The sequence below is a fragment of the Melozone crissalis genome, unplaced genomic scaffold (assembly GCF_028551555.1).
Source record: "Melozone crissalis strain CALT ecotype California unplaced genomic scaffold, PUWL_Pcris_2 ptg000247l_1, whole genome shotgun sequence".
NCBI classification, from domain to species: Eukaryota; Metazoa; Chordata; class Aves; order Passeriformes; family Passerellidae; genus Melozone; species Melozone crissalis.
Window position 1 is genome coordinate 894,899 of NW_026536006.1, and position 24,756 is coordinate 919,654.

General features: G+C 54.4%; 3 protein-coding genes across 3 annotated transcripts in view; 1 reads left to right on the forward strand and 2 right to left on the reverse strand.

Annotated features, from left to right (window-relative positions):
- GOLGA7 (golgin A7) overlaps positions 1-24,756 on the reverse strand; it is a 270,030-nt gene that overhangs the window by 220,727 nt on the left and 24,547 nt on the right. The window lies entirely within an intron of this gene.
- TM2D2 (TM2 domain containing 2) lies at positions 1,147-2,305 on the forward strand. Its single transcript, XM_054294370.1, has 4 exons — positions 1,147-1,356; positions 1,428-1,515; positions 1,594-1,709; positions 1,821-2,305. The coding sequence occupies exons 1-4, from the start codon at positions 1,169-1,171 to the stop codon at positions 2,032-2,034; spliced, it is 606 nt and encodes a 201-aa protein (XP_054150345.1). The 5' UTR covers positions 1,147-1,168; the 3' UTR covers positions 2,035-2,305.
- Positions 3,767-18,199, reverse strand: PLEKHA2 (pleckstrin homology domain containing A2). Its single transcript, XM_054294366.1, has 12 exons — positions 18,153-18,199; positions 14,341-14,504; positions 13,362-13,418; positions 11,989-12,037; positions 11,775-11,872; positions 9,189-9,335; positions 6,975-7,109; positions 6,805-6,873; positions 6,616-6,686; positions 6,102-6,165; positions 5,602-5,679; positions 3,767-5,498 (listed from the first exon to the last, which is right to left on the reverse strand). The coding sequence occupies exons 2-12, from the start codon at positions 14,479-14,481 to the stop codon at positions 5,160-5,162; spliced, it is 1,248 nt and encodes a 415-aa protein (XP_054150341.1). The 5' UTR covers positions 14,482-14,504; positions 18,153-18,199; the 3' UTR covers positions 3,767-5,159.

Sequence of the window (24,756 nt, forward strand, 5' to 3'; positions counted from 1 at the left end):
CGACCGCCCGCCCCACGGCCTGGCACCGCCCCGGGACCCAGCACCGGCCCGGGCATCGGCACCGCCCCGGGACCAAGCACCGGCCCGGGCATCGGCACCGCCCGGGCACGGCTCCGGGACCCAGCACGGACCGTGGAATATCCTGAGCTGGAAAGGATCGTCAATTCCGCCTCCCGGCCCTGCACAAACACCCCAACAATCCCACCCTGGGCATCCTTGGGAGCGTTGTCCAAACCCTCCTGGAGCTCTGTGACCCTTCCCTCGGGAGCCTGTTCAGTGCCCCACCAGCCCTCTAGGGAAAGAACCTTTTCATAATGTGGTGGAAGCACAAGAGAACACCATGTCAGGCCCTGCCTGGGCAATACCACAGGTACAGGTGAGCACGAGAAACTCCCCAGAATGAGAAGGTATCACAGGCTTTGCCCTCCTCTACAAGCACCAGGCACACTGCCCTGCTCCACCAATCACCTGTGGAAAACCTGCCAGGGCAACTTCGGAGCTCTGCATCATCCTCCAGACAAACCAGGAACGAACACCTGATAAATCCATCACATCAGGAACAAGTAATGGCAAAGCGGAGTCAATTTACTGGGGAAAAGAGCACAAATACACCCGAACCTAGGCTGCCTCCCATTCCCACAGGGCAGGATGGCACTGGGGAGACCCGCGCAGCACTACGGCCAGCTCGGACTGGATCAGTCGCTGAGGCGCCGCGCTGCCCGTTACCGGCAACGCAGAGCCCTGAGAGCCCTTCTCTGGTGCTAAGGCGCCCGCTCTTTGGGCGAGCGCGGCGGGCGCCCCCCGAGGGAGGGGTCCCGGGGTCCCAGAGTCCCGGCTGGGCCCCGTTTGAGGCAGTTCGGTCCCGAGCGCCGCGCGCGGCGGCAGGCGACACGCGCCGCATCAACGCCCCGCCCCTCGCCTTCTCCCATTGGCCGCCAGCCCTCTCGGCAGCCAATCAGCTCCTCGTCCGGCGCGCACTCCCTCCGCCGCGCCCTTCGCTATCGCTTCCGCAGCTTTTTCCGCTTCGCTCTGACCGGCTCCGAGCGGCGGGCGACCATTGGCTGCGGGAACGCGGCGGCGGGCGCCTATTGGCTGCAGGTGCGGGGCGACGGGCGCCCATTGGCTGCGGGCCGTGCGGCCCGAGGCCGAGCGGCGCGGCGGTGCCGCCATGGCGCCGCCCGTGGGGTACGCGCTGCTGTGCGGGCAGGCCGCGCTCCTGCTCGGGAACCTGCTGCTGCTGCACGGCCGCGACCTGCCGGGCAACGACACCGAGCCCCGGGAGCTGCCGCCGGGGCCGCCCGCCTCCGCCTGGGCTTACAGCGATCCGCGGGCGCCGCTTGTCCTCTGCACCTACCTGTGAGCACCGGGCCGGGGCGGGAAGGAGCGCGGCCTCCCCGCCTCCCTCACCAGCCGCTCCTTCCCCGCAGCCCCGATGAGTTCGTGGAGTGCGATGAGCCGGTGGACCACGGCGGGAACGCCACGGCACAGCAGGAGCTGGGCCACGGCTGCGTGAAGGTGAGGGCGGGGCGGGGGCGGCCCCGGTGCCGGTGCCCGCCGGGCCCCGGTGAGCGCTGAGCGCTGCCCCCGCCGCAGTTCGGCGGCCAGGCCCACGGCGAGGTGGATCACACGCGAGTGCTGTGCCGGGCGCTGGACGGCATCGAGTGCGCCGAGCCGCGGAGCTTCCTGCGGGGCAGCCGGCCCTGCGTCAAGTAGGAGAGTCCCGGTCCCCCCTGCACCACCGGACCGAGCTCCCCCGGGCGCACGGCTGGTCCGGCGGGGAGCGCTGACACCCGCTGACCCTGCCCCGTCTTCTCTCGCAGGTACACCGGACACTACTTCATCACCACGCTGCTCTACTCCTTCTTCCTGGGCTGCTTCGGAGTGGATCGGTTCTGCCTGGGCCACACCGGCACCGCCGTGGGGAAGCTGCTGACCCTCGGGGGCCTGGGCATCTGGTGGTTTGTGGATCTGATTCTGCTCATCACCGGGGGGCTGATGCCCAGTGATGGCAGCAACTGGTGCACGGTGTACTGAGGAGGGGCAGGGCTGGCACCAGCTGCAGCCCCTGGGTGCCTCTGCTTGTTCCCAGCATCAGCCTGGCACAAACTGGACTTACAGAACTCAGGGTGCACAGTTACTCTTGATAATGACTCTGTACCAACTTTGGACACAAAGTTATTCAGGATATATTTTGCTTGTTTAAAATAATCTGCCTTCCCACTGCAAATAGTGACAGCTTCAGAAATCAGAGCTTGCAAACACAGGGGGGCCAAACAAACAAACAATAAAATCTGGAAGAAGCTGACTGCACGTACTTTGGGGATTAGTAGGTCACAGCCACACAGAGATGAAGGCCATGGGGTCATGGGCCACCTGACACCTGGGAGCAGGGAGCAGAGGTGCCATTTTGCAGCTCCTCTTTGTGTGCCAGGCACCCTTTGGGTGCTCCAGCCCCAGCACAGGGCACCTGCAGCACACAAAGGGTGCAAGAACCTCACACCCGAAAGAGGAAGCTCCACCAGCTGCAGGTTAAAAACTTAGCAAGCTGAATAAAATGGGAAAAGGAAGCTGCAACAAGTCCCAGCCAGAGCCAGACACAAAATCTGTGTATGCAAATGTCCAGTCACGTTTGAAATAAAACAGCAAAAACACAGTTTGGCAGCTTAAACTGGGGGGGCAGGGGGCAGCTTTGTCCTGAAAATGCCATTCCTCAGCAGAACAACAGGGCTGGAAAGGCCATGGAGGGGAAAAAGTTCTGCAGTGACCCAGAAAGAAAAACAAAATAAAAAATAACATGCAAAAAGCTCACTATCATTAACAGCTCCTGTGTCTCCAGCCCCCCACTGCCAGCTCACAGCCAGACCTTGGTCCAGCAGCTTCCCTCCTCCCCAGGGAACATTTGGGACCTTGGTTCAGAAGGAATTGTGATGTCCCTGCCCTCACCATGCACTGTTCCTGGTGGGGACAGCATGACCCAAAACACACAGTGCAAATGGACATAACTGGGATTTCCTTCTTTATTTAAAAACACAGAGAAAGGGCATTGCAGCATGTACAGGCAGGGGGTGGGAGGCAGGGAGCCCCAGCCCTAAGAGCACTTGGAATCCTCAGCCAGCACTTCCAGAAACATTTGGAACCACGTGGGAATAGCAAACCCACTCTGCCCCCCACAAGGCACCCCAATAAAGCCCCACAGCACAGGATTCAGGAGGGAGCAGCTCTGAGGGGATACCAGGAGCAAACACAGAGCTGAGGGGAAACCAGTTTGCTTTAAAATAACCACAAAGCTCCATCGAGGTCTGGCTGCACCCACCCAGCCCTCTGGAACAGGAGGGAAATCCCTCCCTCCCACCACCACCTGTGCTCTGGATGGCTCTGCAGCCCAGCTGAGCTCCACACTTGTTTGAGCCTCATCTTCAGCCTCTCTGCTGTCCTGGGGATGCAGGAGGGTGGGAACCAGCAAGAGGAATGTTGCAATATTGCTGGTAGTTTCTGCTCCTGGATAATTACCTTAATTGTGCAACAAGCCTCTGCTTTACCTTCCCAGGCCTGAGGAAACTGTGCAATTATCAAGCACCAGGAATTCTCAGGAGTCTGTGGTTCCATCGTCCCTCTGCATTCCCTGCTCTCCAAAACTGAGATCAGAACGCTGCAACTCTGATGGATGGGCTTGCCAAACTGCTAAAACATTCTTGAAACAGTGTTAGGAGCCAAACAGCAAGTCAGCCTAAAAAAATGAACATTTCAAACACTAGTGCAAATAAAGCAAAAAGGAGCAGGAAAAGGAACAGCAGGATCTAGGGAGCTACAATTAAATAACATTAACACTCGCCCCTGTACCGTTTGCATTGATTCCCACCCATTTTCATGGTGTCTGTGTTCTTTAGCACACAATCCCCTTTAGGATTCTCTTCCCCCTGAACTTGGGGGACCCCATTCCTGCCTCCCCCAGCAGCAGGGAGGCACCTGTGCTGTGCCCATCCCACAGCAGCCCCAGGGGACCGAGGCAGGAAGGTACAACTGGCATCACATTGAGGTCAGTCAGGCAAATCAAGGCTCAGGCACAGCTGTCAAACAGCTGGAGGCCCCAAAAGGGCTGGCACAAACCAGATGTTCTGCTGCTGGGGAACACACTGGGCTGAGCAGCAGAGCAGAGGACGTGTCACAGCCAGGGAAGTGAAAGGGGAGCTGAGTGCTCGCTTGGCACACAGGGATTGCACACACTCGTGGGGTGAAGGTATCAGATCTCAGCCAAGGATTTTCTACACACTATTTATCACACCTACAGGAGCTCATTTGGTTATGGAAATGACAATTCACATTGCTCTAGAAACTCCTGCTGCTTTCCATCTCGGGCAGGCAGTGGGGGAGTTGGCCGGCCAAGTGTGCCCAGCTCCATCAGGGCTGCTTTTCATTGCTTTTTACCAAAAGCCCTTCACCATCTGGCACAGCTACCTGTGCCCAGGTGTGTGTAGTGCAAAACCAACATCACACCTGAGGATGCTCCCACCTGGGAGCTACTGTTGCTCCGGCTGCCTGCCCTGGCTCATGCTCAGCAAGTACCAAAAGCCTTTGGAGGGGTTGAGCACCTGCCCAGGCTAGGATTCAACAGCAGCCACAGGTATAAAAAGACATCATTAAAAGCCAGCAGATTGCTGATAAACCCTTGTGTGGGCAGTGGGAAGATCCAGTCTCTGAGGGAATAAGTCACTGTAAGGGGAAGCTGCAGTGAGTCCCCTGTGTGGGCAGCTGCAAGCTGGTGGCTCCCAGCTCTGCCCTGGGGAATCTGAGCAGCAGAAAAGGGGAGAGAAACATTTTACAAACACAAGAAAGGCCACACTCCCCGTGTCATGCCTTCAAAACCTCCTGCCACTTCCTCCAGACCTGGTTTGTGGGGGAAACAATGCAATTGCAGAAGATGTCCTCTCATACAGGTCCCCAGCATCTCCTGCCCTGCACAGCGAGCACCAGAAGCACCTTCCAAACATGGAACCACCGGGGCCAGGCCTGGGCAGGAGCAGCCAGGGACCCTGAGCCCCACAGAGCAGGGCACCAGGACGTGGGTGCAGACAGATCCTGCATGGCAGGGAAGGGCTGTGCTGGAGGGAAAGGAGCACTTTGTGTGCCCCAAACAGACCCTGGGGAGGCTCAGTGCCCACTCAGACATCCGAGGTCCGGATGCTTTCATCGTCCAGGTCGAAGGCGAACGGTTTCTCCTTGAGGGGCTGCGGCTCGGAGCGGTGCCTCAGGCGCGTGCCGGGCCCGGCCTGGCACTGCCGCTCCATCAGCAGCACCGAGGAGTCCCTGAGCGGGGCTGGCAGCGCCCCCAGCCCCGGCTGCTGCCCCTCGGCCCGCGGCACCGGCGTCCAGGGCTGCCAGGAGCTCGTGGAGGGCGCCCTGCACGACGATCGCCGCTCCTCCGCCGACGGCCGCGGCTGTGAGGGGCCTGAGGAGCCGCCGGGCCTGGCCACGGAGGTGGATCTCATAAAGGACATCTCCTGCAGGGACAGGATTCATTTATTAATCCACTAAATAAATATCTTGCATGTTGGCATAATCTCCGTTTGACAGTAGATGTGAAATTGAAAGTCTGTCACCTACCCTGGGGCGGGTTTTCAGGGCCTGCACGGCGGCTGTGATTGCGCGGATCCAGCTGTGCATCTCCTCGGGGCTGTCTGCCTGCAAACACAGCAGCCGCAGTGAGGGTCAGCTGTCCTGGCATTGCCAAAGTTCAGCTCTGCTCCCACAAACAGCTTCTATTATAAATAATCCCAGAGGAGAAGAAAATCCGCCACAATTCTCCCTCATACTCGTGTGTTACAGCCCCATCTGCTCGTGTTCACTGGTGAAGGGCTGAACTTTCTGCCCCAAAAATTATCCCAGCCTCAGCTGCTCACCTAGATGTAAAAGGTCCTGGAGCTCGTTATGATTTCCCACAAACAACCTCTATTATAAATAATCCCAAGGGAGAAGAAAATCCCCCACAATTCTCCCTCATACTCATGTGTTATAGCCCCTTCTGCTCGTGTTCACTGGTGTTCACTCATTTCTTAAGAGCTGAACTTTCTGCCCCAAAAATTAACCCGGCCTCAGCTGCTCACCTGGATGTAAAAGGTCCTGGAGCTCGTTATGATTTCAAAAAGATTATCTCGCATCAGGAGGTCACTAGAAACAGTGAGAAAGAGACAGTCACATCCCAGCAGCCATCGTGGACAGAAAAATCCCTGTATTTATCTTCAAATCTGGAGTGTGCTAGCAAGGAACATATTGAAGGCAAACCTTGGATCTCATTGGGATCTTTTTAGCTTTCTGTATGTATCCTTTCTCTATTCTTTAGTATAGTTTTTAGCCTTAGTTTTTCTTTATTATTCATTATCTTTTTAGCCTTCTGTAAGTATCCCTTCTCTATTCTTTAGTTTAGTTTTAGTATAGCAGAATAGAATGGAATAGAATGGAATAGAATGGAATAGAATAATAAATCAGCCTTTTAAGAACATGGAATCAGATTAATTTCCTGCCTCCTCAGACAGGGGACCTTGAAAATACCCCACACGAGCAGCTGGAGCAGCCCAAACTCCCTCTGGCAGGGCAGGGAAACAGGGGTGGGAGCATTACCCAGACTTGACCAGGCACTCGTGGGTCTTGCAAACATCCTTCAAGAGAATCGAACGCAAAGGCTCCTTGTCCTGCAGAGGTGAGAGGAGACAGTGCTGGGCTTGGCTGGCCCAGAGCTGGCATGTGCATCCCCCAGAGGAGGAGGAGGAGGTGCCAGAGCCCTGCTGGGGTCCTGGGGGAGCTGCTCACCTGCTCACACTTGTAGTAACTGATGGAAAACTCATCCAGAACAAAGTAGCGCCGCTTCCAGCTCTTCCTCTGGAAAAGAGCAGGAGATTGAGTGCTCCGCCCTGCCACTCTATGGATGTCCTCCACCCAGAGCAGCCCCAGAACACCCCCAGCCCATGCCTGGCACTCACCACGTTGCCCTGCTTGACACAGAAGCCGCTCTTGAGCGGCGCTGGCCCAGCTGGGGGCTTGCTGGCCGAGGGGGGGATGTAGCTCTGTGAGCGCCTCAGCAGAGGGTGTGTGCCCACCTCGCTGCCCTCCCCGTCCTGCAGAGAGAGAACACAGCACCATCAGCAGGGAGGCACCCAGGACAGCCAGGGAAAAGCCACCTGACAAGCCCTGAGTGAAGAGTGTGAGCCAAGGGCTCGTGGCAGTGCTGGACACGGGCAGGGAATGAGCCCAGAGTGATGTTCTGTCATTGTGTGCAGCTCCCTGGTGCTATTCCCCCTTCTGCAACCACGTGTTTAAAAAAAGAAATGAGAAGGGCTGCAGAGAAGCAATTTGAGGGCTGAAGACAATCCCCTGCAGCAGGGGAGTTAACAGAGCCCACCTGCCTGGCTCAGAGGTGAGTCAACTGCACCACTGAAGGTATGAGGAGAACAAGAACCACCAGACAAACACAAGCTGGAAAGGAATGCTTTAGAGAAGGCAGTATACCACAGGAATAAATTTCTCAGAAAAGCCATTAAGTCTCTGATTCTCATTTTCAGAGCCAAGTTCTCCCAAAGACACTTGGGTGTTAGGAGCTCAGGAAGGGAAGCTGTCCCTCCCAAGTGCAGTGAGCTCAAAGGGGCTGTGGTCATGACCACATGCCCAGCACCCAGCCCTGGCTCCCCTGAGCACACCCCAGTGCACCCCAAAGGCCAGACCCACCCCAGCAGCACCCTCCCTTCTCCCCAGCAGCACAGAGGATGGCTGAAATGAACCATCTTCTGCACTCAGCTTCTTCCCCATCCCTGAGCCCTTCCTCCCTGGGCTGAGGTTTGAGCATTGCCATGGCAGCCCTGCCAGCCTTATATGGCCCCACAGCGGGGACTGTGGTTTGGGTGAACCTGCCCGCCCAGCACCTTCCTCAGCTGCTTTTTGGACACAGCAGCAGCTTCTTGTCTGGCCTCAAAGTGCTGCCCAGCCCTGCAGAGAGCTGGAGCACCTCGATGGGGATGCCACCCACACCCAGCTCTGCCGGGCATTGCACAGGGGGTGTCCAGAGCAGAGGTGGGGACACTTCCCCAGAGTGGGGACACTCTTGCAGCCAGGAGTGTCACACACCCCGGGGCTGGGGTGATGCTCCTGAGCGTGGGACTCCCCTCTGCAGCCAGGAAACCACAGACACACCCAGGAAGCTGCAGCAGGGGAATGGCCATTTCACACGGTGGGGGAAGCAGCAAGAGCACGGAAATACTCTGGCAGCTGATGCACTGTCGCAGACATCTTTTTATGAAAAGCCTTTCCTTAGGATTTTTTCCTCCTGAGAAGCTGAGAGGCCTCAGAAACAAAATGTATAAAATTATTGTCTGGTGCTGTGGAATGCAACAGGTGGATCTGTGATTGGTCTCATGTGGATGTTTGTAATTAATGGCCAATCACAGTCAGCTGGCTCAGACAGCCGAGCAACAAACCTTTATTATCATTATTTGCTATTCTATTCTTAGCCAGCCTTCTGTTGAAACCTTTTCTTCTATTCTTTTAGCATAGTTTTAATGTAACATATATCATAAAATAATAAATCAAGCCTTCTGAAACATGGAGTCAAATCCTCATCTCTTCCCTCAACCTGAGACCCCTGTGAACACCGTCACAATGCACCACCTCCAAAAAACCCCTCTGCAACCCACAGCCCTCTGTACACCTCCTGCTGAACCCTGTGGTCAGGGAAGTGTTAAAAGCATCTGCCAGCAGAAACTGCTGCAATGATCTAATTCTCCTCTCTATTTTTAGTGCTGCCACTGATAAGAGCTGAAGTGAGACCCAGAGCTGGACAAGTGCCCAAGCATGGGAGATGCTGATGGCCACGTGCACGCCCAGCTGCGTGCCAGGGAAGGGATGCAGAGCCACAGCAAGAGGTGCCACCAGCCCTGGGACAGTCCCTGTGGCTGCTGTGGTGGAGACACCAGGCCCTGGGTACCTAAAGAGGATTTACACCCAAGACACGTGGGTGGGTGGTGATGGCCAGGAAGCTGAGCAGATTCATGACCTCCTCCTCCTCCTCACACGCCCTCATCTCATCACTTTTCGGAGTGAGAAAAAGCAGAGGGGTTCAGGGTGCTCAGAGCAGCCATTCATACCTGCAGATGAAAGGGTTTGCAGCACACTGTTTCCAGGAATGAAAGTGCACACCAGCTCACCTGGTTGATGGAGATGGGCGTGTGGACCACCACCCCTCCAACAATCTCAGTTTTGTAGGCCACCTGGGGCTTCCTCTCCTGGGCCTGGGGCACCACTGGAGGCTTTGTGATCTCTGTGGCCGGCGGGACGCTGCCACCCTTTGGCACCTGTGGGAGAAAGGAAAGGATGAGGGGCACAGGGTGACCGTGCTGGGCACCCCATCTCTGCCTAATGCAGCCACATCCCTTCAGAAAACAGCTCTTGACACAGCACCCCAGTTAGGGAGGGTGTGGAACCCCCCTGGGCAGCAGCAGCCACCCAGAGGAGAGATGAGAGGAGCTCAGTGATTAAAGCATCCCTTCACAGGGATTCGCCTCTGCAGCTCAGTGAGTTTGTGGGACACTTGTGCTCCTTTAATTGTCCCCGCTCCATTTACAGCCAGGCTTAATGAGGAGCTGGGGCTGGCTAACGAGGCTGAGCCAGGCATTGCTGTGACCCCAGAGCTGGCCCCACACCCCTGGGCAGAGGCTGGGCTGCACCAACACAGCTCCCACACTGCCACCCTCCCCTCTCCTTCCCTTGGCACCTAGAAAGGGCATTTTCCATGTAAGTTTAATAAAAAGCAAAGAAAGCAAATGCAGTTTAGTAAAAAGCAATGAAAACCAGTTTCCCCTCCCATCCCTGCGCTTCAGCTGCCCTAATGCCACCCCGCAGTGCCTTCCCCCAGAGCAGGGCAGGGTGACAGCAGCACCACATCCCTGGATTTGCCAGCCAGGCAGGGACAGCTCCTCCCTGAAGGGCTGGACGAGCCGGTTGGCCAGCTGGGACACAGCCAGGGTGGGGAAGGGCTGGCCGAAATCAGGCCAGGGAAAGCACCACGGCTGCTTGCAGAAGCAGAAGATGCAGCTCATTATTCTCCTGTCAGCCCAGCAGAATCCCCCTGCCCCAGAGGCAGCCACCCTGGAGGATGCTGCTGACAGCACAGACAGACACAGAGCCCAGGCAGGCCCTGGCCACAGCTCTGGAGATGGAGTCTGTGGCCAAGAAAGAGAAGGCACGAGCCAGAGCAGTGTGGCAGTTGCAAGGATTGTCACACTTAATGTATTTGCAGACAAAGAAAGAAAATACAAGCTAGGTCTGATCTTGCAGATGAGTTTCCCACAGAGACTACACCATGGCACTCCAGGGATTTTAAAGAAAAAACCCATGGGTAAGCCCCAATCAAACTGTTTACATCACTTTTCCTCACATTTAATTCACACACCATAAACAGCACGCATCAGTGCATGACCTAATAAAACTCTGCTCACATTATGCATTGGCCCTCTGTGGTATTCACATGCCCTCTGAACAGAGAGGAGCTGTGAGACAAGCAGAGAAGGAAAATACAATTCTGATCTTGCTTGCTGTGCTAAAGTAGAATGCATTATGGAGATTGTTTACCCAAAGTGAGGATGTTTGGTTGCCTTGGCCTGTCAGGGCCAGGTGTGTGTGTGTGGGACAGTCATGAGAGAATCAGAGATGAGTGTGAGCAGTTGTGAGCAAGAGTGAGTGCAGGGCAGATTCAGTTCAGATACAATGTACACTGTCACAGACATCTTTTATAGAAAATCCTTTTTTTAGGATTTTTCCCCCTGAGAAGCTGGGAGGCCTCAGGAACAAAATGTAAACAATGGTTATCTGCTGCTGTGGAATGCAACAGGTGCATCTGTGATTGGGCTCATGTGGTTGTTTCTAATTAATGGCCAATCACAGTCAGCTGGCTCGGACAGAGAGCCGAACCACAAACCTTTGTTATCATTCTTTCCTATTCTATTCTTAGCCAGCCTTCTGATGAAACCTTTTCTTCTATTCTTTTAGTATATCATAAAACTACCACTTTATGATATATATATCATAAAATAATAAATCAAGCCTTCTGAAACATGGAGTCAGATCCTCATCTCTTCCTTCATCCTCAGACCCCTGTGAACACCATCACATTACATAATATAGTACAATAAAGTAATTAATTAGCCTTCTGATGATGAGGTCAGATGCATCATTCTCCCCCCTTTGTAAGAGTCACCTTTGATTTACAATACCCCACTGCTCACTGCAGGTGAGCCCCCAGAAGAAGCCCCCAGCCCTTTCCCAGGGACCCCCCATATACAGGCAGAAGCCATCCAGGTCTCATTTTCCTGCCAGCCCATGCCCTGGTGGTGCCCAGGAGGGAGCAGGGCACATCCCACGCTGCCAGGAGCAGCAGGCACCGGGTCAGTGCCCATCAGCTCACGGCCCTGTGAGCACAGCAGCACAGCACAGCACAGGAGATGGCAGATGAAGCCCTCTGGATGTGCCCCACAGCGATTCGCTGCCTCGCCACAAGAGCTGGCATTCCAGGGAGAATAAAAACTGAATAAATAAGTTACTGAAGCACAATAAAGCCGGATCCCAGCCAGCAGCAGCAACGGGAGGAGGAGGAGGAGGAGGGCCTGGATGGCTCCCACAGGACCTTCCTGGGGCACAGCTGGGCTGGGAGGGTGAAGGAAGAGAAATAAAGCTCAGCCATAAGGATCCCTGGGGATGCTGGAGGGAACAATTGAGAGGAGCATGAAGTAACCCACCGTGATCTTACTGGCCCTGTTCAGCGCCTCCACCCAGTCCTGCAGGTCCTTCTGGTCACTGGCTTGCAAGAAATAGCGCTGGGAGAGGGCGTTGATGACTGCCAGAGAGGGAAGGACAAGGAGAGGAGCATTCAGGAGGGTTCATGGGCACCCACGCTGCAGATTCCTGTGGGAGATTGTCCCCCCCACTGAGCCCACCGAGATCCTCACTCACCAAAGCAGAACGGAGTTTTGGGCTTCTGTTTTGGGGTGGCAATGCTAACCTGTGACAGAGCAAATCAGGGAAAAAAAATCAGAGAAGGGAGAAAAATTAGAGATAACAGCACATGCTAATGGTGGGCAGAAAAGCTGGGAGTTTCTACCCATTCATCCCACTCCCTGCCTGGGCTCTGCCAGCGCAGCCAGGACCCCTAAACAGGACCCCACACACATGGGGGCAGCTGGAGCTGCAGCACAGCTGTGCCGGCTGAGGGAACTGGCCCGTGTCACAGCGCATGCAGCAGCACAGGGTGCTGGCTCCCAGGGGAAGGTCAGCACTGAGCCAGGACTTTCATGCCCTGACCCCCTCAGGCGCCAGCTGAGCTGCACAGCAGAGGACAGAAAGCTTTCAAAGGACCTGAAAACATCCTCCATTCTCCTGGATTAACACAGTCCCTCTCATCAGCAATTAAGGGAATTGAGGGGAAATAGTGGTGGTTTTTCCCTGAAGAGTAGGAATCGTTTATATAAGAATAATATTCCTTGAGGCTCCACAAACAACATTCGTGGAGTATTTATTCTGACAGTCCTCCTCCTTCAAAGCCAGTCCATAATGCTTTAAATATGTTTTCTCAAGCAAACCTCCCTTTTTCTGGTGTATTTACTGTTGGTACTTCCAGCCACTGACAGAACCCAACCCCGCAGTTTGTGACCAAATGCTGTCCTGCAGCAATTTCCATTTAAACTAAAACCTATGTAATTTGTGAGGCTCTCTCCAAAATGGGGAAGGCTCGGCCTCCCAGCATTGCTTCATCTGCGCTTAATTTATAAATCATGATTCAGCAGGAACAGGAAGATCTGTCCAAGGCTATATCCAGCTCCAGGATAAAGCAGCCACCAGCCCCCAGCAGCTGAGGGGCCACTTGCAGGAAGAGGAGGAGGAGGAGGATGGTGGCAGCTCCTCTCTCCACACACAGCCACAGCTCTGCCTTATTGCACTGCTCCTGCCTTCCCAAGGAGGCTGGAGAACCCCCTTGAGACACACAGGTGACTTTGGAAGGTCTCATCCTTCAGGGCACTGCCCTCTGAAGCAGTGCTCAGCTGATTGCCCAGCTCACACTGACACCACAGTGTCCCCACACACCCCCTGTCCTTCCTCACAGCAGAGCAGTTCCTCTTCCTCCTCAGCCCAGCCTTGCGCCCTGTCCTGTGCCACTCCAGGATCTTCGTGCTGCTTCCCACAGCCCTGCCCAGCTCCATCCCAGGGAGATGCACCAGGAGCTGGCCTTGGGTGCTTCCAGGGCAAGCAATTCTCTGTCCTGGGAATGGCACAGGGATAAGGGGAAAACAGGGAGCACTCACCCTCCCTGTGCCCCACCCCAACATTACCTTGGAGATGTAGGTCAGCTGCAGAGATCCCACAGCACCTGCTCCGATGGCCAGGTTCTGCAACACACAGGAGGAGCAGTGGGAGGTAAATGACAGGGAGAAGGTGGCAGGGGCAATCCAGCCTGTCGTGTGTGCCCTTGGGCTCAGGCAGCAGCTGCCATCCTCAGCCACTTCCCTGCCCTGCACCTGCTTCAGCCCAGACCCCTCAGCAGAGGGAGCAGCCCTGCTGTGCTCCTTGGGACAGCCCTGGAAACCACAGAGGTCACTGAAGGGCTGGAGCCTGGTCATGAGAGACTCTGAGACAGCAGGGAGGGGCCTGGGGAGAGCTGGGGGAGATGCCTGCTGCAGGCAGGGATGTGTAGGAGTGTTGGGATGGATGGAGATAAGAGATCTCTGAAGCCAGGTCATGGAATTTGGGGTTTATTGCAAAGGGCCCTGCCGGGAGCTGCCACGCACAGCTCAGAGCAGGCCTGAGAGAAGAGAGGGGGAGAGGGGATGAGAAGGAAAGAGAGTAAAAGGGGTAAGAGACCGAAGTTCTCGTTCCAATACAATAAATCTTCTTCTGTGTTGAATATTTTGCTTCTCACTAACCAATCTAGTACAAGATACAAATCCTATAGCATTTATATACAGCCTATAAGAATCATTACATTACCACACTGTGTTACATTTTAAACCCTAAAAACTCCTCTTTGGGCCCCTTCTGCCAAGCTAGTGGGGTCTGCTCTGACTTTTGGAATTGTCTGCAAGCAGAGAGCCTTGTTTCATCAAAAAGAGATTACCTTCAGCCAGGCACAGCATTTTCTCATTGTTCAGTAACTGAGGGATCTCAAAGCTTGCTTTCATTTCAATCTCACTTATAGTTTCCATATTCTCAAAATCTTTTGCCAGGCAATCATATTTACAAGGCTTTCCTGTTCCATCTTCCCCAGCAGGGATGTGCCCACAGACTCAGTGCCAGCTTTAGGGACGTGCCCACCTGAGGATTGTCCATGTACCACAGGAGGTGGTTGGCCTGGGTGTCCAGGATGAAATACCTCCGCAGAAACTTGCCACAGGTCTCATTTTCCTCGATGTCCAGGAAGCCACAGATGCGGTTCTGTCGGTCCAGGTACGGCATGCCGGGCTCCTTCTGGCATCACCCTGTGATGGATGGGGGCAGGCAGGGCCAGGTGGGTGCTCTGCTCCCCAGGGAGCTGCCCCAACATCCCCCCAACCTGTCCCAGGTGTTCCACAGCCACTCAGCCACAGCTGAGCTCTCTGGAGGGACATGGGAGGAACAACACCCAAGCCACCACTCCCAGAGCCACCAAACCCCATGAGCGAGGCCAGAGCAGCCACAAAGGATGTGCCACGAGACACCAGAACCCTGAGAGCTGTGCTGAGCAACAATCCCAAAGCTGAGTGCTGGAGAGAGCCTGAGCACACTCCCAGGAAACGTGGAACAATCTGCAACTCCAGCAGAAAATCCCTGCAGCCAGGACGTCGAGTCAGCAGGGAAAGCAGTGACCCATCCCAGCAGGGCCACGCTGTGCCCCAGCTCTGCCAGGGGCATGGAGGGACCCTTCAAACCCCCAGGGGGTTGAAGGATGATGCAATGGGAGCATCATCATCATCATCACTTCCAGCTCTGCATGGGGAGCAGAACCAGCACTTCCCATCCAGGAGAGATCCTTCAAACCCCCTGGGCTGCAGTGGGAACATCATCATCATCGTCATCATCATTATCACTTCCAGCCCTGCATGGGGAGCAAAACCAGCATCCCAACCCAGGAGAGATCCTTCAAACCCCCTGGGCTGCAATGGGAACATCATCATCATCATCATCATCACTTCCAGCCCTGCATGGGGAGCAGAACCAGCACTTCCTATCCAGGAGAGATCCTTCAAACCCCTGGGCTGCAATGGGAACATCATCATCATCATCACTTCCAGCTCTGCATGGGGAGCAAAACCAGCATCCCAACCCAGGAGAGATCCTTCAAACCCCCTGGGCTGCAGTGGGAACATCATCATCATCATCATCATCATCATCACCATCACTTCCAGCCCTGCATGGGGAGCAGAACCAGCACCTCCCATCCAGGAGAGATCCTTCAAACCCCCTGGGCTGCAATGGGAACATCATTATCACATCCAGCGCTACATGGGGAGTAAAACCAGCACTCCCCATCCAAGAGAGATCCTTCAAACCCCCTGGGCTGCAATGGGAACACCATCATCACTTCCAGCCCTGCATGAGGAGCAGAACCAGCACCAAGGGGCCCAGGGGGGCAGGATGTGTCCCCCTGCCCAGGGCACAGGGTGGAGGGCAGGGATGAGAGCAGCCGTTACCCAAAGGATGTGAGCGAGCCCAGTGTGGTTTGTCTGGCAGGAGAGTGAGTGGTGATCACGCAGGTGCCAGAAGCAGAGCTGCACAAATAAAAGAACTCGTGCAGCAAAAGGAGGAAATACTATTTTTGAGCTGCAGTGGAGTGGGGCCCGGGGAGGTGAGGGTTGTGCAAGAGCTGGGGTGCAGCTGCAAAGGTAGAGGAGGCAGAAAACAACTCAACCTGCTGCTAGCACCACCATTTCAGAGATGGGTATCATGGGGACCGTGCTGCTGCAGGGGGAGAGATTGTTTTAAAGCAACAACAGTGCTCTGGCACAAGTGTTTCTGTGGGCACTTCAAGGCTCACTGCTTTTTTGTGGGGTGATTTTTGTGGTGGGGAAGCACATGGAAAGGCAATCCCTTCAACCATACCAACACGTTCAGAGCAAACCTCATAAACCCTTCCTTCTGCTGATAGCAAAGGTCTGGAGATTTCTGCTTAGGGGATGGATGAGTGAGGAGCAGAATGTGCCACAGGCAGCACAGAGATGAGCCCCCAGCCCCGTGGGACACCTCTTGGGGTCTCCATGTCCCATCCTTCATTACAATGGGCTCATCTGAGTCTCCATGTGCCCCCAGCACCATCCTTCATCACAAACTCATCCTTTCTGTGCACACTGACCTCAGGCTGCACTTGGAGATGCCCAAAGCTGTGGGCAGAGGGGACTGGGGTTGCCCCACACTCTGCACCAAGCCAGCCAGGTTCCTGTCCCCTCACATCCCACCACCCCCAGAACACAAATGGTCTCTTTGGAGCCACCCAGAACTGCACTTTTCCATATGAAAAGGATAAAAGTAGCATCTCCAGCTGTGCTAAGGAAATCCAGGAGGGGCAGAAAATTCTCAATTTCCCAGTGAAGCCTATCAGAGACTTCCAGCACTCTTTCTTACCTCTGAAGCAACTGACTTGCCAGCTTTTAAAATCACAATATCCCACCAAAAAAAAGACACCCCTTTCCTGACTCAGTGGCAAGGAATTGGACTGCAGAAGAAGATTTACAGCAAAACCACCCCCTTGTCAGCCTGAACCAAAGGGAAGTGCTCCCCAGGGAGAGGCAGGAGGTGCAGGGCACTGTCCGTGCAGCACCCAGGGGTGGCTCAGGAGATCCAGGAGGGTCAGAAAATGCTCAATTTCCCAGTGAAGCCTATCAGAGATTTGCCAGGACTCTCCTACTTCTGAAGCAACTGACTTGCCAGCTTTTAAAATCACAATATCCCACCAAAAAAAAGACACTTCTTTCCTGACTCAGTGGCAAGGAATTGGACCGCAGAAGAAGATTTACAGCAAAACCACCCCCTTGCCTGGCTGAACCAAAGGGAAGTGCTCCCCAGGGAGAGGCAGGAGGTGCAGGGCACTGTCCGTGCAGCACCCAGGGGTGGCTCAGAGGCCTCGTGTGCAGCCACCCAGCCAGACTTTCCAGGAAGCACCTCAGGATGTCCCTGCACGGTCACGGCTGCCTGTGCCCTGCTCTGAAAAACCCGAGGCCATGGCAGAGCCGGCATGTGGAGCATCACATCGCCTGGGCACCTCCCTCCGCAGCACCCAGCGCACCTGCGGGCAGCCGCAGCGTCCTCCTCCTCCTCCTCCTCTCTCACACCTGGATGAGCCTCCCTCCGTTCCGGGAGCTGCAGCAGCCCTTCCTCTCACCTGCGCTCGCAGAGCAGCTCCCACGCTGCGCTGTCTGTCCCGACCCACGACAGACAGACAGCAACTCGCTGCTACTAATTGCAGCTCTCTTTCTTCATGAAACCATCAGCCTGTCGGGAGGAGGCTCTTCATACACACAGCTCTTCATCAGCCACGCACAGAGGAGCTGCAAATCCCCACCACGAGCCTCCAACCCCACAGAGTTCGGGCGAGGATGGTCCTGCAGCATTCCCGGAGCTCCCACGGGGCAGAGCCCCCCTGGCTGCCCCCAGGGAGCCGCTGGCACCGCGAGGAACGATGTCCGTCCCGATCCACGACAGACAGACACCCAGCAACTCGCTGCTACTAATTGCAGCTCTTCGCCTTCATGAAACTATCAGCCCGTCGGGAGGAAGGCTGCATACAGCTCTTCATCAGCCACAAGGAGTGGGAGAACACACAGAAGCCCCAAACCCCTGATCCCCACAACACGCTTGGCTCCAATCCCACAGAGTTTGGGCGAGGATGGTCCTGCAGCGTTCCCGGAGCTCCCACAGGGCAGAGCCCCCCCTCGCTGCCCCCATCGAGCCCTGGCACCCGGAGGGCTCCGCTCCAGCCCCGGCACGGATGGTGCAGCTGCAGGGACAGGGACAGGGGGACCGGCGCTGTCCGGAGCCGCGGGGCTCGGACCCTCCAGGGAGGGTGGGGATGGGACATCGAGGGCTCCCAGCCCGGCCCCTGGGGTCTCCGGAGGCGGCTCTGAGGCCACGCGTGTCCCCCGGGTGTCACTTACCCCGCGGCGTCCCTGGGCTGCGCGCCCCGGGCGGGCGGGGGGCGGCGGGCGCTGCGAGGAGGACGGACGGACAGACGGACGGACAGACAGACGGACGGCCAGGAGGGAGGCGGAGGGGGTGTGCCCCTGGCTCCGCCGTCGCTTCTTTCCGGGTTAATTACGTCTGTCATTAGCAAACCCGGCCCCGGATGTGAGTGCGGGGCGGCTCCGCGGGGCGGGGGGTCGGTGTCCGTCTGTCCGTCCCACCGCCGTCTGTCTGTCCGCCTCCCTCCCGCGGGTCCGGGGGCTCAGCCGGTGGGAGCAGCCCGGTGCCAGCCTGTTGTGGATTCTCTGCGTCCCCCAGGCGGGGAATTCACCCCATTCCCAGTGGATCCCCCCAGACCCGGCACGAAACCGCTCGGGCTGGCACCGATGGAGATGAGCCGCCCCCTCGGCGATTCCTGCAAGGGCATCTCTTGGGGAAGCTGTTACAAGGTGGGTTTGGGAGCAGGAAACACCCCGGGGGAGCCCCACTTTCTCTCCGAAACTCCATCTGGCTCCGATGCGCTTTCTCCCGGCGCGGTGAAACCCATCGTGGTGCAGAAGAAATTTTACAGCGAAACCAAGGCAGCGCAGGGATCTCGCAGCCCCTGTCCGTGCCACGCCAGCCCCACCGCTACCTGCTCCCGGCATCCTGGAGCTCCCGAGCCCTCCCTGTCTCCCCATCCCTCCCTTTGCAAACACTAAACTGGTTTAGGGTTTCACACCCAGGCTCCTCTCGCAGCCCTCCAGGGTGGCACCAGAAGCCAAACTGTCACAGACATCTTTTTATGAAAATCCTTTTCTTGGGATTTTTCCTCCTGAGAAGCTGGGAGGCCTCAGGAACAAAATGCAAACAATGGTTATCTGCTGCTGTGGAATGAAACAGGTGCATCTGTGATTGGTCTCATGTGGTTGTTTCTAATTAATGGCCAATCACAGCCCAGCTGGCTCGGACAGAGAGTCCATTTGTTACCATTCTTTCTTTTTCTATTCTTAGCCAGCCTTCTGATGAGAACTTTTTCTTCTATTCTTTTAGTATAGTTTTAATAGAATATATATCATAAAATAATAAATCAAGCCTTCTGAAACATGGAGCCAGATCCTCATCCAAGAACCCCTGTGAACACCATCACATCTCCCCCATGTCTCTCTCCACAGCCTCAGCTTGCAGAGAGCAGCCCAAAACCGCCTCTGTTGGACCATAGGGGAGGGAATCCCTGCAAAAGCAAAGCAAAGCCCTCCGGGGTGGCACCAGAAGCCAAACCGGTTCCATTTCTCTCTGAGTTTTGCTTTCCCCATCAAGCAGAGGCTGCGGACGCGGTTCTCACTGCGGCGTTTATTGGGCTGGCGGTGCTGTGACCCTCCCTTGGAGCATCCCCGCCCGTCCCTAGGCTAGAGCAGGAGCAGGCGGGGCTCAGAGCCAGCCCAGCAGCATTGTCCCGGCCAGGGCCGTGGCCAGGAGGCTGGCAGGAGGTGGCAGGGTTGTCCCCGCTCCGCTGCGGGAGCCCCGAGCCGCCGGCCCGTTGCAGTCGTCGCTGAAGCAGCAGCGCACGGTGGCGCCGCCGGAGCCGCCGCGCCGGGCCTGGTCACAGAAGGATTTGTAGGAGCAGGATTTGATGATGCTGTCTGCGAGGAAAGGCGAGGGGACAGAGGGTCAGGCACTGTCCCGGCTGTCACCGGCACAGGAGGAAGAACCCCTCAGTGTGGGGCGGAATTAACGCATCTCTCTCCTCCCCTCAAGCAGAAACACCTCCTGCTCCGCCTCATGTCCCCTGCTTCTCCTCACCCTCGGGTTCTCAGCCCCTCTGGTCCCCTTCAAGACCCTCCAGTCCCTTTCAAGATTCTCTGGTCCCATCCAAGACCCTCTGGTCCCCTTCAAGATTCTCTGGCCCCCTTCAAGATTCCCTGTCCCAATCCAAGACCCTCCGGTCCCCTTCAAAACCCTCTAGGCCCCTCCAAGATCCTCTGTTCCTCTCCAAGACCCTCTGGCCCCCTTCAAGATCCCCTGGCCCCCTCCAAGACCCCTTCAAGATTCTCTTGCTCCCTTCAAGACCCTCCAGTTACCTCCAATACCCCTTCAGGATTCTCTGGCCTCCCTCAAGATTCTCTGACCCCCTCCAAAATCCTCTGGCCCCCTTCAAGACCCTCTGAACCCCTCCAAGACCCCTTCAAGATTCTCTGGTCCCCTTCCAAGACCCCCTGGCCCCCTTCAGGATCCTCTGACCCCCTCCAAGACCCCTTCAGGATTCTCTGGTCCCCTCCAAGACCCTCTGGTGCTCCCCCTTTCCTCCCAAGCCCCCCATCCAAGGCACTCACTGGGTGCAGTGATGGTGGAGCAGGCGTCGGCGTACTGGGGGCAGCTGTGGGATCCCTGCTGGTTGCACTCGTTCTCGTTGGATGCCACGCATTTGTGGCATTTCAGAGCTTTGCCTGGGTGAAGGTGAGGAGGAGGAGTGAGGGTGACACCAATGCACCATCCCAGCGCCCCGACAATCACACACTGGTGACCCCAGCCCAGGGAGGTGAGGGTTGGCACCAGACAGAGCCATGAGCAGGTGCTACCATGGCATGCAGCAGGATGCAGCATCTATCCACAACTTTAATTTAAAATTGACTCATTTATAATTATTATTATAATAATTAATTTTAAAATCTGTCCGCAAAATTCATGCAAAACTCTTCCAGGGGTGACTCAAAATGGTGACAGCTAAACCTGCCCTGCAAAGACTCCCTGAGAGTGCTGGAATTCCTTTTACAGTAAAAACAGCTAGACAATATTTAAAAACCATCCTAGATCTTTGTCTTCTTGTGCCAGATTTCATTTTAAGAAATATTTTGGAGGGGGGGAGAAGGGAGAATCCGTCCAACCTGTGGGAGCAGCTCCCTGTAATCAGGAAATTCAGCCCAAGGGATTGCTTGGGGACAAGCAAGGTGACAGGAAGATACAGGAGGGACAAACCATCTCCAGATTGTCCTTTAAGGAGCCCACAGGCAGGTTAGACAGCAGCAGAGCTGACAGTGGTGCAAGAGCTGTGTGACCCCTCAAAGCATCCACACACTGCCACAGACATCTTTTATGGAAAATCCTTAAAGATTTTTCCTCCTGAGAAGCTGGGAGGCCTCAGGAACAAAAGGTAAACACTGATTATCTGCTGCTGTGGAATGCAACAGGTGCATCTGTGATTGGTCTCATGGGGTTGTTTCTAATTAATGGCCAATCACAGTCAGCTGGCTAGGACAGAGAGTCAGAGACAGCTGCCTTTGTTATTATTCTATTCTATTCTATTCTATTCTATTCTATTCTATTCTATTCTATTCTATTCTATTCTATTCTATTCTACCCTTCTGATGAAATCCTTTCTTCTATTATTTGAGTATAGTTTTAATGTAATATACATCATAAAATAATAAATCAAGCCTTCTGAAACACGGAGTCAGATCCTCATCTCTTCCTCATCCCCAGACCCCTGTGAACACGGTCAGAACACACCCCAGAAACAGCCGGACCTGAAGATGCTGCTCGTGCCCGAAATGAGGAATTTTTGATTTTGACGGGGCTGGATGAGGCAGCGCTGGGGCTGGAGGTGGAGCTCGGCTCTCGCTGACAGAGCAGAGCCCTCTCGTGGCAGCGGGGCCGCAGCTTCCACCTCCAGCTCGGGGAGAAAACCCGGTAATGGTGGGGTCAAAATTGGGATTTCATGGGGTCAGAGCCCACTAAACACCTTCCACTAGCCCACAATGACACAGCTTCCACTGCTGCGTTGTGTTCTGTCTCCTTTTTTGTCCCTCACAGCCTCTCTTCTGCTCTGAGCTAAAAGTTCAGGTGTGTTCTGTCACTATATTTTTAGAAAAATCTTCTTTGCCCAGAATTTTTCTCCTGAGAAGGCTCAGAAAAGAAATGTAAACAATAATTTTCTGATTGTTTTGGAATGTGCTCTGGAGGTTGCTCACCAACAGGTGCATCTTTGATTGGCTCCATGTGAATTGTTTTTAATTAATGACCAATCCCAGTCCAGCTGTGTCGGACTCTCTGGCCAGTCACAGGTTTTTATTATTCATTCTTTTCTGGCCTTCTGATGTCTCCTTTCTCTTTCTTTAGTATAGTTTTGGTATATCATTTCTATAATGTAATGTAACATTACAATAAAATATTATATAGTATGACATGATATAGTATGATATAGTATGATATAATATGATATCATTAATATGATACGATATAATATAATATAATGTAATGTAATGTGATGTAATATAATATAATATATAATTGTCAAATTCTCATCTCTCACCTCATCCTGGGGACCTCACAAGAGTGTTCATCTTGCCTTGATCCAAACACCCTGAAACAGCCCAGAGCTGCCCCAATTCCATGGCATTGCTCCGAGCAGTGCAGCCACCCCCCTTTTACCACTTTTTTTTGTGATTATACCTTTGAAGAACCAAATTTTAGCAGGCAAACACAGCTCCGGCCAAGGGACACTTACCTCCTCCAGCCAGGGACGTGACCAGGGCCAGGGCCAGCAGGGTCCTCATGGCAGGCATCCTCAGCAGTGTGCAGGGTGGGCTGGGCAGCTGCTCTTTTGTCTTAAGGTCTTACAGCTAATCTGCTTGGCTGAGTGCATCAGGGGCTGGGCTAATGCCATCTTAGCTGGGGGGACAGGACACAGCTCCCCAAGGACGTGGGCTGGCTGATGGCACCACACTGGGCTGGGCTCTGCTCCATATCCTCCTCTGGAAACCTTCTCTGGACACAGAACCTTGTGGTGGCTTTCAAAATTCTTCATCAAGCCCAGCTGCACCATCACAGTCAAGTCCCTTTCTTGTCATGAACAGCCAAGCTGGGGAAAACCCCTCTAGATTCTCCAACCCACCAAAGGAGAAGTGCAAGAGAACAACAGAAAACCCCTGGGAGCCCAGTGGAACCATTCCTGCAGCCCCCAGGTTCCAGCAGGATTTAGGCAAGGCCACAAAAAGTTGTCAGGGATTAGGACAAGGATTCTGAGTGATGCTGGGTGATGGCACCACACTGGTGCCACTGGTTGGGCTGGGCTCTGCTCCATATCCTGCCTGGGAAACCATCTCTGGACGCAGAACCTTGTGGTGGCTTTCAAAGGTCTTCATCAAGCCCAGGTGCTCCATCACAGTTAAGTCCCTTTTTTGTCATGAGTAGTAGCCAAGGTGGGGAAAATTCCTCCAGATTCTCCAACCCACCAAAGGAGAAGTGCAAGAGAACAACAGAAAACCCCTGGGAGCCCAGTGGAACCATCCCTGCACGCCTCAGGCTCCAGCAGGAATTAGCCAAGGCCAGAGAGGGTTGTCAGGGATCAGGACAAGGATTCTTAGTGATGCTGCCATGGATGCCATGGATGGGCTGGGCTCTGCTCCATATCCTGCTCTGGAAACCATCTCTGGACACAGAACCTTGTGGTGGCTCTCAAAGGTCTCCATCAAGCCCAGCTGCTCCATCAGAGAACAGCCCCTTTCTTATCACAACTTGGGGAAGTTCCCTCCAGATTTTCCAACCCACCAAAGGAGAAGTGCAAGAGAACAAATGAAAATCCCTGAGATTTTCAGTTGTTCTATTCTTTTCTCCCAGTGGAACCATTTCTGCACCCCCCAGGCTCCAGCAGGATTTAGCCAAGGCCACAGAGGGCTGTCAGGGTCAGTGCAGGGATTAGGACAAGGATTCTCCTGCCTGGCACATCCTGCTGCTGCCTCAGCTCTTCCTGCTGCCTGAGCTCACTGCATGGCTTAGGACCATCACAGTGTGCTGGGAGGCCAGAAAAATCATCCCAAGTCTGAATTTCAGAGCTCAGAAATGCAGATTTCAGGAACAGATGATAACTGTGCTTATCTGAAACCAAATAATAACCATACTGTGAACTGTACTTATTTGAAACCAAATAATAACCATATAAACCACATTAATAAAGTCAAGGCAGAACACAGCCCATGCTTAGGACCATCACAGTGTGCTGGGAGGCCAGAAAAATCATCCCAGGTCTGAATTTCAGAGCTCAGAAATGCAGATTTTAGGAACAGATGATAACTGTGCTTATTTGAAACCAATTAATAACCATACTGTGAACTGTACTTATTTGAAACCCAGTAATAACCAAATAAACCACATTAATAAAGACAAGGCAGAACAAAGCCCATGCTTAGGACCATCACAGTGTGCTGGGAGTTACAGAGCCAGAAAAATCATCCCAGGTCTGAATTTCAGAGCTGAGAAATGCAGATTTCAGGAGCAGATGATAACTGTGCTTATTTAAAACCAAATAATAACCATATAAACCACATTAAAAAAGACAAGGCAGAACAAAGCCCATGCTTAGGACCATCACAGTGTGCTGGGAGGCCAGAAAAGTCATTCTAGGTCTGAATTTCAGAGCTCAGAAATCCAGATTTTAGGAACAGATGATAACTGAGCTTATTTGAAACCAAATAATAACCATATAAACCACATTAATAAAGACAAGGCAGAACACAGCCCATACTGGAAAGTAAAACCCACTCCTCCCAAAACTCTTCACCAACCTCACAAACACCAAGAAAGCTTTCAAGAGTGATAAACACA

What these genes read in the sequence shown, in the direction of transcription:
- TM2D2 (XM_054294370.1), top strand. Translation starts at nt 1,169, where the DNA reads ATGGCGCCGCCCGTGGGGTACGCGCTGCTGTGCGGGCAGGCCGCGCTC. An exon ending in CTTGTCCTCTGCACCTACCT is followed by an intron (nt 1,357 to 1,427) that starts GTGAGCACCGGG and finishes CCTTCCCCGCAG; the next exon opens with CCCCGATGAGTTCGTGGAGT. An exon ending in GGCAGCCGGCCCTGCGTCAA is followed by an intron (nt 1,710 to 1,820) that starts GTAGGAGAGTCC and finishes CTTCTCTCGCAG; the next exon opens with GTACACCGGACACTACTTCA.
- PLEKHA2 (XM_054294366.1), bottom strand. Translation starts at nt 14,481, where the DNA reads ATGCCGTACCTGGACCGACAGAACCGCATCTGTGGCTTCCTGGACATC. An exon ending in GAGTGCCTGGTCAAGTCTGG is followed by an intron (nt 6,166 to 6,615) that starts GTAATGCTCCCA and finishes CACTGTTTCTAG; the next exon opens with TGACCTCCTGATGCGAGATA. An exon ending in CCAGGACCTTTTACATCCAG is followed by an intron (nt 5,680 to 6,101) that starts GTGAGCAGCTGA and finishes CTGTGTTTGCAG; the next exon opens with GCAGACAGCCCCGAGGAGAT.